Genomic DNA, 16,504 nt, shown 5'->3' with positions numbered 1-16,504 from the left:
CCAAGAATATGTTCCTGTTGAACATGAAACTTTGGAGGACTGGTTATGCTGTCATATATCAATTTAAAGAGATTGAGAAATATGAGTTATGTGGTCACTTTTAACAACACTGAGCAACTTAAAATAAAAATGGTAAATTCTAGTCCTTCCTTGCATGTATAGCTCAAGAATACAAGAAAACACAAAACTATCATGAAGCTATATTATAGGACTCACCTTCTGCTACAGCTGGCTAGCTGAATGAGTTGAAAATCATGTGCATAAATTGATCTTTCAGTTGCAGTAACTTCTCCATATTTCCTTGACAAATGCAAGGGTACCGAGAGAAACAGTGGAACTCGGCTTTCAAACGTTTCCAGAATGCTTTCCACTGTACTTCTCTTGCATCCATGGCAAAGTGCTGCTCTGCACTGTTTTATCCCTTATTCAGTCTTGTCCTATGTCTAGGAGCTAAACACAATATGAGCTCAAGGGTGAAAAGTAAAACAAGAGTGGGGAAGGAAGAAATTATATCCCAAAGGAAATGTAAGAGCTTTTGGATAAAAGATGGTAAAAACTGTATGGATGTGCAATTTGTACTACTTCTTAAAAGACAACTAAACATAACCATGACTAACAACTTAATTACCACAGGGACCTCACTGGAGAGACTTGAGTGAATGGACTCAGCACTCACTACTTTCACAGTTTGCCTGCCTCACTCATGAAGCTTTGTTTTCTGCCTTGGCTTAGTTTTTATTTAAGGGTTAGAACTTTGTTTGCACAATATAAACTTTAAAAGCTGCAAAACACTACAAACTGAAAACATTTAATATTATAAACCATAAAACTGTGAGGATGGGGAAGAAGATACAGAAAGACATATAGATAAAATGATGAATATAATAAAGTTGTCATGGCTATTCCCAATTGATTTAACATATATTATCTCATTTAACTTTGTAACAATATTGTGAAACAAATATAATGGAGAGCAGTATTTTTAGTTTGTTAATGGGTTGAGGGAGGTTAAATGAGTTGACTGATTCACTCCCATGGCTGTAATTATCACACAGATACCTCTAAAAGCTCCCAAGCACCTCTATCAAAGGTTGCTGCAATGGCCTTCTAACTGGTCTCTGAGGCTCCGGATCACTCAGGAGCACCTTCTGAAAATACAAATCTAAAAAGCCAGTCTCCTATTTAAAAGTCTACAATTTCCAATTTTATCTCTAGTCTCTCGCATCGTACCAAGTAAGGGCATAGATTACTGAATTAATGCTGGTAACAGATGTTGAGCTGAACTACAAATCTAGATCTCCTTATTTTGAATATACAAATAGGAAGCTCAGAAAATTCTGAAGTCAATCCCAGATTGATCTTCCCAGTATGTGAAAGAGACAATAACCCTAGTTTGATTAAGGAGGTAAGTATTGAGGAATCAAGATTTGCTGGTGTTTAAAATTCAGTTTCTCTGCCAAAATGTTCCAACATCCAAAACCAGCTATAATACAAACATATGGAGATGTAAGAAGTCCATACAAAGCAGAAGAACCCAGAAGTCATTGTTAGTTTTTAAAAGAAAGAGGATAATTTCTTAAATTACTTCTACTGAAGGTACATGGGTTTGGTAGCCTGTCAAAAAGAATTACCTAACAACAACACTGCTGTCAGATAATGGCACCCTCAGCTGTAGTCACCATCTCTATGAAACACAAGTTAACTGACTGATGTCTTACAAAATCATCAGGCTGAAATTAGAAAATCATCAGTTCTGAATTATACCTTTCAGGATAACCATAAAAGTTTCACAGACAACTACCAAGAAGCAAAAGTTAATTTTTTATACCAAATGAAAGAGCTTTCTAAACCTAACTGGTTCACAAACGATAGCACGGGTTCAAGTGGTCTGCAAAGAACTGAGAATTGCTGGGTATGTGCTAACTGCTGCTGCTGCTGTTAGTGGTACAGGACCAGTTACTAATTCCTGCATTTTTAGTGCTTTAACAGTCCATGAAATAAACCCTTTCATTCATGATTTCACTTAATCCTGATCTCATCTCTCTAAGATACCATTATATTCTTATTTCATAAATGGGGCCATAATTTACCCAGGGAACAACCTAAATTAAGTGATGACTTGAGCCCACTGTGTCAGATTGACTCTAAAATCTATGTTCTTAATGACTACACTATACAAGCTGAGTATCTCAGGCTTATGGTAGTGTGAATTATTCCATTTATATATTTGGGATCTAAGAAAATGGCAGCCCAGGCCATGGAGTCAGTCACACAAAGTACATTCACTTTCTATCTTGTCCAGGGATTCATTTCTTTCAGGACCTATACAGCTCTTTCAAGGACTTACAGACAAAAAAGGAAAATATCTCTCTCTCTCTCACACACACACACACACACACACACCCCACTGGGTAGAAAAATGTAAGTGTTAATTATCTTGTCATTTGGGGCTGCTTTTATACGCCTCTGTACAGTTACTTGAGTTTTATGTATCATTTCTTAAAGATTTTTTATAGACCACTGAGCATCTAAAGAAAAAAAATTAGGGGGGTGGTATAGGAAAAGACATAGAATAGAGTTCTTTCTTTTAAAATAAAATAAATGTCCATGGAAAGTTTCTTGACAGACAAATTACTGTCAATCAGAGAAGAAACATTAAATTCTGAATCAATGAACCTTGTTGGTTCTACAATATATGGAAAAGTTTTTCAGTTCTGATATTATGGTTATTAGTGGTAGTATCATCTTTCAAATATTAGCCTCAAGTTGATCTTCAGTTTAAAAGGCTACTACAAAAGCTGAGTGGTTTTTCACCTAAGACACTGGCTCTCTGGAACCCCTTTTAGAAGATCAACACACCGGGCCGGCGCCGCGGCTCACTAGGCTAATCCTCCGCCTTGCGGCGCCGGTACACCAGGTTCTAGTCCCGGTCGGGGCACCGGATTCTGTCCCGCTTGCCCCTCTTCCAGGCCAGCTCTCTGCTGTGGCCAGGGAGTGCAGTGGAGGATGGCCCAAGTCCTTGGGTCCTGCACCCCATGGGAGACCAGGAGAAGTACCTGGCTCCTGCCATTGGATCAGCGCGGTGCGCCGGCTGCAGTGCGTTGGCCACGGCAGCCATTGGAGGGTGAACCAAGGGCAAAAGGAAGACCTTTCTCTCTGTCTCTCTCTCTCTCACTGTCCACTCTGCCAGTCAAAAAAAAAAAAAAAAAAAAAAAAAAAAAAGAAGAAGAAGAAGAAGATCAACACACCACACTATGTAGCCACTTTTCCACTAGGGGATCTCTCCAAATCTTAGTCTTAACTGACAGCTGGGTCTCCACTAAGGAGGCTGATTTCCCTGCAGGTCTCTCAAGCAGAAACTGCTCTTCCTTCTAACTAAAATGGACTGCAGAATTGGGCCATAATTCTGACATTTTTCCTACTTTTCATTGCTTCTTCCAGACAGCACTCCTCCTCAAGGTGCCTGTATTTCAGCACCTTCAGGGATAATCACCCATTATCCCTGTTTCTTAGTTTTCTATCAAAAATGCCATTATATAGTCAGCCTTTATCAATCATTCATCAGATTTACTACTTAATCAACAGCAGGTAGACAAAGTACCCTGCCACCCGTGTGGGATACCCGAATGAAGTTCCTGCCTCTCAGCTTTGACCTGGCCCAGCCCTGGATGTTGAGGCCATTTGGAGAATGAACCAGTGGAAAGCAGATCTCTTTCTGTGTGTCTCTCCCTATTTCTCTCTGTCACCCTGCCTTTCAAACAAATAAATAAATCTTAGAGAAAAAAGAAAGAAAGACAGGGAGAGACATGGAGAGAAGGATTTTCCATGCATTTGGCTGACTCCCTGAATGACTGCAACAGGCAACTCTGGGCCAGGCTGAAGCTAGGAGCCTGGAACTCCATCCAGGTCTCCCACGTGGGTCGCAGGGGCCCAGGTACTTGGGTCATTCTTTGTTGCTTTCCAAAGTGCATCAGCAGGAAGCTGGATCAGAAGCCAAGTAGCCAGGATTCTAGACAGCACTCTGACATCATTGTTATAAGCAGTGGCTTAACTCACTGCACCACAATGCACCTTTTCTTTAGAACAAAACAACGTTCTACTTTTTCCTCAACTCAGGAAAAGGTGACTGCATATTCAGTGTCAAGAATAAATTTTGATTTTTCAAGCTAATAATTATGCTTTCGTTCTCCTAGTAAATAACTGTTTAAGACAGAGGAATGTGAAACAATACTTATAATCAGATATAAAGAACCTAGGAAAGTGATTTCTAAAAACACTTATTTTTCTTCTGGATATTCTCATGTCTAGATGAAATCCCAGGAATTTTGCTCATTTCTGAATGATGAGATTATGTTGGTTTTTTATTTCCTTTTTGTATTTTCCTTCCCCCCTCCAATTTTTTTTTTTTTTATAATGAGCAGGCATTACTTCTATGAACAACAACCACAAAAGAAATCCATGAAAAGACTTTTACTTGATTTATTACTGACCATGATGGAGTAATAGAGGACTAAAATTAAACAGGCTCCAGTGCTGTGGTGTAGTGGGTAAGGCTGCACTTGCAGTGCTGGCATCCCATATGGGCGCCAGTTCTAGTCCCAGCTGCTCCTCTTCCAATCCAGCTCTCTGCTGTGGCCTGGGAAAGCAGTGAAAGATGGCCCAAGTCCTTGGGCCCCTGTACCTGCATGGGAGACCGGGAAGAAGCACCTCTCTCCTGGCTTTGGATCAGTGCAGCTCCGGCATTGCGGCCAATTGGGGAGTGAACCAGTGGATGGAAGACCATTCTCTCTTTCTCTCTCTGCGTCTGCTTCTCTCTATATATAACTCTGATTTTCAAGTAAATAAATAAATCTTAAAAAAATTAAACAAAGGGGTCAGCACTGTGGCACAGCGGGTTAATGCCCTGGCCTGAAGCGCTGGCATCCCATATGGGCGTCAGTTTGGGACCTGGCTGCTCCACTTCCGATCCAGCTCTCTGCTGTGGCCTGGGAAAGGAGTGAAAGATGGCCCAAGTCCTTGGTCCCCTGCACCCACGTGGGAGACCTGGAGGAGGCTCCTGGCTCCTGGCTTCAGATTGGCTCCGGCCGTTACGGCCAATGGAGGAGTGAACCAGCGGATGAAGACCTCTCTCTTTCTCTCTCTCTCTCTCTCTCTCTGCCTCTCCTCTCTCTGTGAAACTCTTTCAAATAAATAAATATTTTTAAAAAATTAAAGAAAAACAAAAAACCTAGATAACAGCACAAGGCATCTGAAAGAATGGTTTCAGATATCAGACAATGGGCAATGTAGGACTACTATACTACACAATCTATGATCCTGAGAGAAGGAAAATAAATCAGGTGAGACCACCAAGGGACAGTCTCCAGGCTGCTATAAAAAAACAGGCAAAGGCCAGACCCAAAAAGAAAAATATCATATGCTTTCTCTGATTTCTGGTAGCTAACATACAGAATAGAAAAAAAATTTAAAAAGCAATGTGTTGAGTGAAATTGACATTTTGAGACTTGATTATTGTTTATAGCCCTTATCTATACTTCTGTGGAACAATGGTTTTTCTACTTTCTACTTTTTTTTAACTCTTATTTAATGAATATAAATTTCCAAAGTACAGCTTATGGATTACAATGGCTTCCCCCCTATAACGTCCCTCCAACCCGCAACCCTCCCCTTTCCCACTCCCTCTCCCCTTCCATTCACATCAAGATTCATTTTCGATTCTCTTTATATACAGAAGATCAGTTTAGCATACATTAAGTAAAGATTTCAACAGTTTGCTCCCACACAGAAACATAAAGTGAAAAATACTGTTTGAGTGCTAGTTATAGCATTAAATCTCAATGTACAGCACACTAAGGACAGAGATCCTACATGAGGAGTAAGTGTACAGTGACTCCTGTTGTTGACTTAACAAACTGACACTCTTGTTTATGGCCTCAGTAATCACCCTAGGCTCTTGTCATGAGCTGCCAAGGCTATGGAAGCCCCCTGAGTTCACTGACTCTGATCATATTTAGACAAGGCCATAGTCAAAGTGGAAGTTCTCTCCTCCCTTCAGAGAAAGGTACCTCCTTCTTTGAAGACCCATTCTTTCCACTGGGATCTCACTCGTGGAGATCTTTCATTTAGGTTTTTTTTTTCCCCAGAGTGTCTTGCTTTCCATACCTGAAATACTCTCATGGGCATTTCAGCCGGATCGGCATGCCTTAAGGGCTGATTCTGAGGCCAGAGTGCTGTTAGGACATTTGCCATTCTATAGGTCTGCTGTGTATCTCACTTCCCATGTTGGATCATTCTCTCCCTTTTTGATTCTATCAGCTAGTATTTGCAGACACTAGTCTTGTTTATGTGATCCCTTTGGTTCTTAGTCCTATCATTACGATCAATTGTGAACAGAATTTAACCCCGGGGCTAGTGAGATGGCATTGGTACATGCCACCTCGATGGGATTGAATTCAAATCCCTGGTATGTTTCTAACTCTACCGTTTGAGGTAAGTCAGCTTGAGCATGTTCCGAATTGCACATCTCTTCCCTCTCTTATTCCCACTCTTATTTTTTACAGTGATCACTTTTCAGTTAAGTTTCAGCACTTAAGAAGAATTGTGTATTGATTACAGTATTCAACCAAAAGTATTAAGTAGAACAAACAAACAAAAATACTAAGAGGGATAACATATTAAGCTGCTCATCAACAGTCAGGGTGAGGGCTGATCAAGTCACCGTTTCTCATAGTGTTCATTTCACTTTAACAGGTTTCCTTTTTGGTGCTCAGTTAGTTGTCACCTATCAAGGAGAACAAGTGGTATTTGTCCCTTTGGGATTGGCTTATTTCACTCAACATAATGTTTTCCAAATTCCTAATAGGGATCACTTTTCAGTTAAAATTTAAACACCTAAGAATAATTGTGTGTTAACTTTCTACTTTTTGAATCCTTTATTTAGTGGAGGATTAAGCCTGTGATTATAAAGTAAATTAAAAACGTTACTGCAAAAATCAAAAGAAAGGAAAGGAGGATTAGGGGGTAGGGTTTGAGAGTAGGAAGTATCACTATGTGCTTAAAATTGTATACATGAAATACATGTAATCTGTTCCCTTTATAGAAATAATATTTTTTTAAAAACAGGCAAGGGGAAAGAACTCAAACACAGCATAGTGGTTGGACTGAGCTGAAAATATAGAGATCAAAGTTCAGGAGGCCAAGGCAACTAGTATTTATAGGGCTGAGCACCAGAAAGGAGGAAGCTCCACAACCAAGCACTCAGGAGAACTCCAGGAGAGTTCCAGTGAAGCACTGGTTTGTGCATGTATGGGAAGAAATTTCACAAGGCTGGGGAATGAGCCAACAGAAATCAATAGACTGAATAATTAGTAAGTCTTTTGCTTTAGGCATACTCTGTTATCCACCAGCAAGAGTTGAAAGATCTCTAGATATCCAGGACATTGAGCACAATCCTGCTTTTGAATCGTGTTAAAGTACACCTAGGGAAAGGCTGCTACAGAAATATTAACAGCTTAAGAGCAAACCCTAAACAGATCCAACCAATTCCAATTATCTTAAATGCATGTCAGAACAAACTCTAACACTATTTAAATGACTACAATAAAATACAGCACCTAAAAAACATAAAATTTAAAATGTCTACATTCAATAAGCAATGACCAGGAGTGCAAAGAAATGGGAAAATATGACCCACAACCAGGAGGAAAAAAAAATCTATAGCATTCATATATCAGGCCTGCAAAACACACAGATGATGGGACTGGTGCAGTAGAATTATGAAAATATTTATTACTAAAATGTTCTGTATGTTGAAGAAGACAAGGGAACATACTTATTATGAGGAAAGAAATGGAAGATATAAAAAAAGAACCAAATGAAGTTTCCTTTCCTGAAAAGGAAAATACATTGCAATAAATTAATAGCAGGTTAGATACTATAGTAGGAAAGTTCAAAGAACTTGAAGACAGCAATAGAAACTGTCTAAAATGAAGCACACAGAGAATAAAAGTTTTTTTTTTAAATAAACAGAGCATCAATTATCTGTAGGACTATATGAAGTGGCCTAAAACACATGGAAGAGGAATTTCAAAAGGAAGGGACAGTTAGAAATATATTTGAAGAAACAAAAGGCAAAAACTTTTCAGATTTAATAAAAATCACAAAGTATGTCCAAATTCAATGAATTTTAAGAAGAATTAACTTAAAGAATATCACAAAAAGGTATAGCATATGCAATTGCTGAAAACTACGGATGAAAATCTAAAAAATAGAGAAAAGGAGACATAATTGGTACATATTAACAAAGAAAAACAATAGGCCCCACTATACCAGGCAGAAGAGAATGCATAGAGAGTTTAGTGTTGAAAGAAAGGTGGGGAGGAACAGTTAAAACAACTTTCCTAAATGCGAGCAAGATAAAATTTGTCAGAAAAAAAAATTTAGAGAATTTAATATGTGTGGAATTGAATTATAATATACATTAAACTGCAATGTAATACATGTTAAAGGAAGCTCCCTAGCAGAAGCAAAATTAAATAAGATAGAAATAAAATTCCATACAAAGGTATGAAGAAGGCTGGAAGTAGTATATATAGGATACCTTTAATCACTTCTAGATATACTTAAAATATAAGTGACTGTCAAATAAAAAATAATAATGCAGCCAGCGCCGCGGCTCACTAGGCTAATCCTCCGCCTTGCGGCGCCGGCACACCGGGTTCTAGTCCCGCTCGGGGTGCCAGATTCTGTCCCAGTTGCCCCTCTTCCAGGCCAGCTCTCTGCTGTGGCCAGGGAGTGCAGTGGAGGATGGCCCAAGTCCTTGGGCCCTGCACCCCATGGGAGACCAGGATAAGTACCTGGCTCCTGCCATCGGATCAGCGCGATGCGCCGGCCCGCAATGCGCCGGCCGCGGCGGCCACTGGAGGGTGAACCAACGGCAAAGGAAGACCTTTCTCTCTGTCTCTCTCTCTCACTGTCCACTCTGCCTGTCAAAAAAAAAATGCATTGTGGGATTTACAGACTGTGTAAAAGTAAATGCTTTGTATAGCACAAAGGATAAGAGATAGGGAAAGTAAATTATAAAGTTATATGATCATTATATTAATGCAAATTGTTATATTATCATTTTAAGGCTTTCTATATTAAATAAAATATGTATATTATAAATCCTATAATAACAAATATGAAAGATTCATAGCAAATAACTCACATATCACATAAAATTAAAAAAAACAATAAGAAGGAAAGCAATGAGAGGAGAAAATATGGATGGGAAAATAGAAAACAAGATGGTATATTTAAACCCAATTGTTTCAAAAATCACTTTCAACATAAATGGTCTAAGCGACCTAATAAAAATCAGAGACCATCATATAGGATAAAAAAAGCAAGACCTAACAGTATGCCAGGTACAACTATAAATTATCTTTAAAAAGATTTTTTAAATGGATAGATTATAGTTATGCAAACAAGTCACAAGAAAGTTCAGTGAGACTACATTAACACCGCACAAAGCCGGTTTTTCAAAGAAGGCAAGTGATCAGATATGAAGAGGGTCATTTCCTAACAGTAAAGGTGGCAATGCATCATGGGGACATGAGAGTTTTCAGTGTGTAATGTGCTGAATAACAGAGCTTCAACTGCATGAAGCTAATATAATTGAAACAGACATAATTAAAATCCATGAATATTACTGGTTATTTCAACATTCTTCTCAGTGATTGACAGAACAAGACAAAGCAAATCAGTATGAATGTAAGTGACTTGAACAATATACTAGCAAACCAACTTTACCCATTTGACGTATATAGAATATCTCTGCACAGTAACAGGAGAGTAAATATTTTTTCCACATACAAATGAAATTATCCCATATTTTGGGTCATTAAAAAAGTCTCAATGAATTTAAGAGAGCTGCAATTATACAAAGCGTGTTCTCTCATCAAAAAGAAAATAAACTAGAAATTCAAAATATAAATATTTTTATATAAATTTCTAAATATTGGGAAGTAAACAACACACTTCCAAGTAAAGAGGAAAACACTAAAGTAATATGAACATAGTGAATACAAACACAAGCATGACATGCCAACTTTGTGGACCGCAGCTGAAGAAGGACTTAGAAGGTAATTTCTAACACTGAGAAAATAAAATCTCAAATAAGTTATATTGCTATGCAAAGAAACTAACAAAAGAGCAAATTAACAAAAAAGAAGATTGAAATCAATAAATTCAAAGGTGAATATCAATGAGACAGTTGAAAACTGGCTACACATCTCTGTATGGACAGTGCCTGGCCTGCTCACGCAGTCTCTCCACAGGAGTTGGGTAGGGATCCTTCCCAGCAGGAAGCCTCAGAGCAGCTGCACTGCACAGCAGCTAACCAAGGATATGGAGGCTATGAAGCCACAAATGGTTACTTCTGCCACATCCTGTTAGTTATGATTAAAGCACAAGCCTACTGAGAGTCAAGGGTAGGGAAATCAAACGCCATCCTTTATTTTTTTTAATATATATTTAGTTTTTGATTTCTAGTTTTTTTTTTTCAGTTTTTACCAGATTCAATATAGTTCATAGATACAATTCCAATCATTGTTTTTAGTTTCTGAGATAGCATATTCTTAATTTACATTATAGTCAAGGGCTTAATGCTTCACCGAATAAAATGTTTAACAAGTTAAAAGCGAAGAGACCCTAGTTTAGTGGGAATACACACAAGGGCTATAAACAATAATCACATCGAAAGATGACCATTTCATCCACATAGAGTAAATTTTAAAGTAATCACAGATCACTAAAACTAGAGTAATACGAAATTCTTAACCATCTCTTAATGAGGTAGCATCAAGGCCCAAGAAAAAAGATGTGGCAAAGGAAATATTGTTGTAGGTAACTTTGAAAAGTGGAATCCACACTACAGGTCTGGTCTGACATATAGTATCATTTCCCTCTTATTCCCTATTATTTGTACCTGTTATATTTGTTGTGGTACAGATCTTCCAATGACAAATTCATCTTCTCTTTATTTGAAAATGCTTTATTTTACTTTTATTTTTGAAGAATATTTTCACAAGATATACTCTTATTTAGGTTGGCAGGTTTTGTTTTCCTTTTTTTCTTTCTGAACTTAAAAGATCTCCCTCTGGCTTCCGTTTGCACTATTTCTGTTAGGAGGTTAGCAGTGACTCTCTGTCTTCCTCATGTAGTAACAGGGCTTTTTTTCTTTTGGGTCATTTAAAATTTTTCTCTTTCTCATTGTTTGTTTAGCAACCTGACTGTAATGTGCCTTGGTATAGCTTTCTGTGTATTTATCCTTTTAAAGTCTCGTGAGGTTTTTGAATCAGTGGATTAATATTTTTACTCAAACCTAAAAAATTTTTCAGCCACAATCATGCATTGTGCAATCATATAATCTTTTTTAAAGTTTCATTTTTGGGCCAGCATTGTGGTATAGTAGGTAAAGCTACCACCTGCAACATAGGCACCAGTTCAAGTTCCCAATGCTCCACTTGCGATCCAGCTCTCGGCTAATGTGCCTGTAAAAGCATCAGAAGAAGGCCCAAGTACTTGGGCCTCTGCACCCACATGAGAGACCTTGAAGAAGCTCCTGGCTTTGGCCTGGCACAGACCTGGCCATTACGGAGTGAACCAGTGGATGAAAGACTCTCTGGGGGCCAGTGCCATGGTACAGTAGGTTAATCCTCTGCCTGCAGCGCTAGCATCCCATATGGGCGCCAGTTCTAGTCCCAGCTGCTCCTCTTCCAATCCAGCTCTCTGCTGCGGCCTGGGAAAGCAGTGAAAGATGGCCCAAGTCCTTGGGCCCCTGTACCTGCATGGGAGACCAGGAAGAAGCACCTGGTTCCTGGCTTTGGATCAGTGCAGCTCCGGCCATTGCGGCCATTTGGGGAGTGAACCAACAGATGGAAGACCTTTCTCTCTGTCTCTTCCTCTCACTGTGTGTAACTCTAGCTCTCAAATAAATAAATAAAATCTTCTTAAAAAAAGATGGTGTCTCTCCCTTTCTTTTCTTTCTCTGTAACTGTGCCTTTCAAATAAATTTTTTTTAAATGTTTACTTACTTATTTGAAAGAGTGACACACAAACACAGACACACATAGAGCGTGCACTTCCATCAGTTGGTTCACTCCCCAAATGGCTGTAAGAGCCAGGGCTGGGCCAGGCTGAAGCCAGGAGCCAGAAGCCAGGAATTCTATCCAGGTATCCCACATATGTAGCAGGGACTAAAACACTTTGGCCATCACCCACTGCTTCTTAGGTGCATTTGCAGGGAGCTGGACCAGGGAAGTGGAATAACCAGGATTTGAACTGATGCTCTGATGTGGAATGTGGGCCTCCCAAGTGGCAGGTAACCTGCTGTGCCAAAACATCCATGTCATTATGTCTTCTAAATAACTGAACACATTACATTTTGAACATTATATCATCAGTGGGTCTACATCTATTTTGTGGGGTAGGTGGCGGGAGTGAGGTAGGTGAGTGCCAAGACACTGCCCAAAAACCTGGGGCTGACATCATCAGGACTTGTGTGTCCTGACAGACTTTGGGACATTGACATTGGCCATGCCCCTGCCAATGCCAGTGCCTGAGCATCCACTCTGGGACTGCAGGTCAGTGCTCCCATGGCCCCAGTCACAGCAGACTGGACCTCACCAAATGGGTCCCCCCTAAGACTCATGTGCCTATGCTGAGATTTAGAGAAGTATCCACACCACCACTGCTACTGCTACCAATTCATGTGGAAGAAGAAACAGGCGTCTATATTACAGTGTCCAGCTAAAAATAAAGCCAAAATAGACTACCAAACCAAGAAGACACAGCTTCTTGAAAAAGCCTTTCTCTGTGAAAGATACTTGTTAAAAGCGACAGAAACAATTAATCTACCAGATGCACAAATATCAAAGTTAGAAACCCAAGAAATATGAAAAAGCAAGGCAATATGATGCTCCCATGAAACATGATAATTTTTTAGTAGTAGACTCCAGAGAAAAGGAAAATGATGAAGTACCTGGCAAACAATTCAAAAGAATGAGTAAAAGGATGTTCAGAGACTTACAAGATAATGTAGACAGTTTAATGAAATCAGGAAAGCAATGTATAATATGAATGGAAATTCAGAAAAGAGAAATCTTAAAAAAGAACAAACAGAAAACTTAGAAATAAAAAGTCAAAAAATATAGTTGACAAAACAATAGATGACAACAAGCAGAAAAAACAAATTCAGAACTTGAAGATAGGCCTTTTGAAATTTCCTAGTGAGACAAAAAAGGAAGGAAAAAGTACTTTTTTAATAATAAAAATGAACAGATATATTCTGAGACTTTTAAGGAACTATTAAATTTATAGGGAACTCAGAAAACCCTACAACAAATAAAACCAAATAATACAGTTTAGAAATGGATGAGGTTGAGGTGAGGAGGGTGACCACTGTGGTGCAGTTGGGTAAGCTGTCACTTGGGACATTGCATCGCTTATCAGAGCGCTTGGGATGGAGTCCTGCCTCCACTTCCTATCTGTTGGCTTTTTGTTAATGTACCTTGGAGACAATAGATTATAGCAAAAAACTTCAGTTCTTGCCACCCACATGAAAAACCCAGATGCAGTTTCTTGCTCTTGGCTTTGGCCTAGCACAGCCCTGACTGTTGCAGATGGAAGGTCTCTGTTTCTCTCCCTCTCCTCGTAACTCTGCCTTTCAAATAAATAAATCTTAAAGAAAAAAATGGACAAAGGATCTAAATAGACTTGTCTCAAAAGAAGAAATACACATGGTCAACAAATAAACGAAAAAGTTATTGATATGAACATCTATCAGGGAAATGCAAAACAAAACCACAATGAGGTAGGAGTTCACTCCAGTCTGAATGACTGTTATCAAAAAGACAAAACATAACAAATGCTTGTGAGGATGTGGAGAAAAGGGAACCCTGACACACTGTTGGTAGGAAGACAAATTACTACAGTCATCATGGAAAGCAGTATGGAAATTCCACAAAAAAAAACCCTAAAAATAGAACTACCATATGACCCAGCTTACCCCATAAAAACTGTACAAGTATTAAAGATAACTAAAAAATTTAATTAATGAATTAAAAAATATGGGACAGTAATGTTAGCAGACTGACATAATTTTCCACTATTTTAACTTTCTTGGAAGTAGAAAAACATTTCAGGAGTTTTATTATTCTTTGCTCATTTTCATTTCTCACTGATAGCACAGTGAGCAACACAACATTCCTTCCTAAAAAGCTGAATTTATGTTCAGTCCCAAAGTGTTCATTCATGATGAATCAATTATAATAGTAATGCTCCTGTCTCATTTTATAAGATACTCAATCTCCCAGCCTTCCTGAGAGCTACAAGTGACCATATGGTACATGATCAACGAGACCGACAACGAAGCTAGCTAGGGGTCCCCTGAAAAGGCTTTAATTTTGCTACAAAAAAGGAAGAGGTAAGGCTGGCCCCCTTTCCTGTATTAAATGTGAGTCATATCTGACTATAATTCATATGTGGATGAAAAGTTCACACTCTTAAATACAGCAGAAGAGAAGAAACAAAAGGGCCTGGTCCATAACGATGCTACTGAGAATCTAAAGCAATGCATCACCTGATTGCCCCTGAGAAAAATAAAATTTATCTGTTTAAACCACTTCGTCTAAAGTTTTCTGTTTCCCATGACAGCAAACATCTCTGACTGATAAATGCACATACCCCTTGTTCTTTAGACTAAGGAAGAGTTTGCAGATAATATGTAGTTTGTCTTAAAATAGACTAAAAAGGGAAATGGATGAGAATTGCATTTTCTTGACATCTTTGGACTAATCAGGTTTTCTTTGATGTCTATGAAATGCATGTCTGCCTTATATCCCTCTCTGATTACAAAATTCTTTGTGGCCAGAGATAATCTGTTTTCTAAACTCACGTGGAGGTACTACCAGGTCCTCAAATTAGCTGACTGACAGCCTCTATGTCTAGATGTCATGCAAGTTATCTCTGTCACCTACATATACTTTGTCTCCATAAGGAACAAGGAACCTACAGACCTAAAATTAATTTTTTCATAGTAATAAGTATGGAGTTAAGACAAAAAATGCAAAGGGATGATTCACTGTCTTACGTTCACATTCTCTGACATCCAAGTTGAACTGCTGCAATGCTCCCAAGGTAAGCTGCCTTACTTCGGCTTCCAGCAAAAGCTGCATCAAGGATGTGGCTAAATGCTTGCAAGCTGACATACATGCTGTCTGAGCCACCTTTCCCTGAAATACAAGAGTGTATACCACAAGGTTAATGGATTAAAATGAAATTCCAGCAAACATTAAAATCACTTTATGAGTACAAAAAAGGTGACGAGTGAAATTGACATCTTGAAATTTGATGATTATTTATAGCCCTTGTCTATCCTCTTGAGGAACAGTGTTTTGTTTTGTTTTTACTTTCTATTTGTTAAATTCTTTATTTGGTGGAGGATTAAGCCTCTGATTATAAAGTAAACTGAAAGTATGTTATTATAAAAATTAAAAAGAAACTACAAAGAAAGAAGGAGGGAGGAAGGGAAGGGAAGGGTGGAAGAGTCATACTTGCTGAAAATTGTATATACGAAATACATGAAAGCTATTCTTTTTATATAAATAAAATTAATATCAATAATAAAGAATTTGTCTAAGAAACTCCCCATCTTGATATCCTTACATTCAAATAATCGTGGAATCAGAGCACCTGATAGCAAGCATCTCCAATATTGGCATAACAATCAGGCATAGTAGTCATAACCCCAAGCTGAAATTCACACAGCCAAGCTGTTTAGTCAAGAAGCACCTTTACCCCTAAATTGACAGTAGATAAACAATATTCAAAATCTTCAGTAAACTGAAAAAGAATATTCCAGAGAATAAACCTTAAAAAGCTTTTCCCTGAAAAATTAATTATTAAAAAAGAAATGTAAATGATAATCCCTATTTTATCTAGAAACCAGTATTTGCTGCTTTGTGCTTAACATGCATAAAATGAAAAGAACGATTTAAAACAAAATGGTTACTTAGAAATGTAAATAAAATAATTAATTTAATTTTCTTTGAGGATGCTGAGATTTATGAATATAACTCCAAGCTAATTTTTAAAACGTGTTTTTAAATGAATATTTTAGGGTCTGGCATTGTGGCAAAGTGGGTTAAGCTGCCACCTGCAGCATCAGCATCTCATCTGGGTGCGAGTTCGAGTTCTGGCTGGCTGCTCCACTTCCGATCCAGATCCCTGCTAATGTGCCTGGGAAAATAGCAGAAGATGGCTCATGTCCTTGGACCACTGTATCCACATGGGAGACCTGGAAGAAGCTCCAGGCTCCTAGCTTCAGCCTGGCCCAGCCCTGGCTATTGTGGCCTATTAGGGAGTGAACCAGAAGATGGAAGACCTCTGTCTCTCTGGTTCTCCCTATCTGTCTCCATAACTCTGCCTTTCAAATAAATAAAATAAATCTTTAAAAAATAAT

The 16,504-nt window shown here is 38.5% G+C and overlaps 1 protein-coding gene across 2 annotated transcripts in view; it reads right to left on the bottom strand.

Annotated features, from left to right (window-relative positions):
• The window catches only part of EXOC6B (exocyst complex component 6B), a 683,510-nt gene that overhangs the window by 192,432 nt on the left and 474,574 nt on the right, over positions 1 to 16,504 (bottom strand). For both annotated transcript variants that reach the window (XM_002709766.6, XM_089327552.1), the window contains exon 19: positions 15,134 to 15,275. In XM_002709766.6, coding sequence (XP_002709812.1) covers positions 15,134 to 15,275 — 142 coding nt within the window. The remainder of the gene's footprint in view (positions 1 to 15,133; positions 15,276 to 16,504) is intronic.

The sequence above is a fragment of the Oryctolagus cuniculus genome, chromosome 2 (genome assembly GCF_051225735.1).
Source record: "Oryctolagus cuniculus isolate XC-2025 breed Fujian yellow rabbit chromosome 2, ASM5122573v1, whole genome shotgun sequence".
Lineage (NCBI taxonomy): Eukaryota > Metazoa > Chordata > Mammalia > Lagomorpha > Leporidae > Oryctolagus > Oryctolagus cuniculus.
The sequence above is the reverse complement of the archived record's forward strand: the minus strand, read 5'-3'. Positions and strand labels throughout refer to the sequence as shown.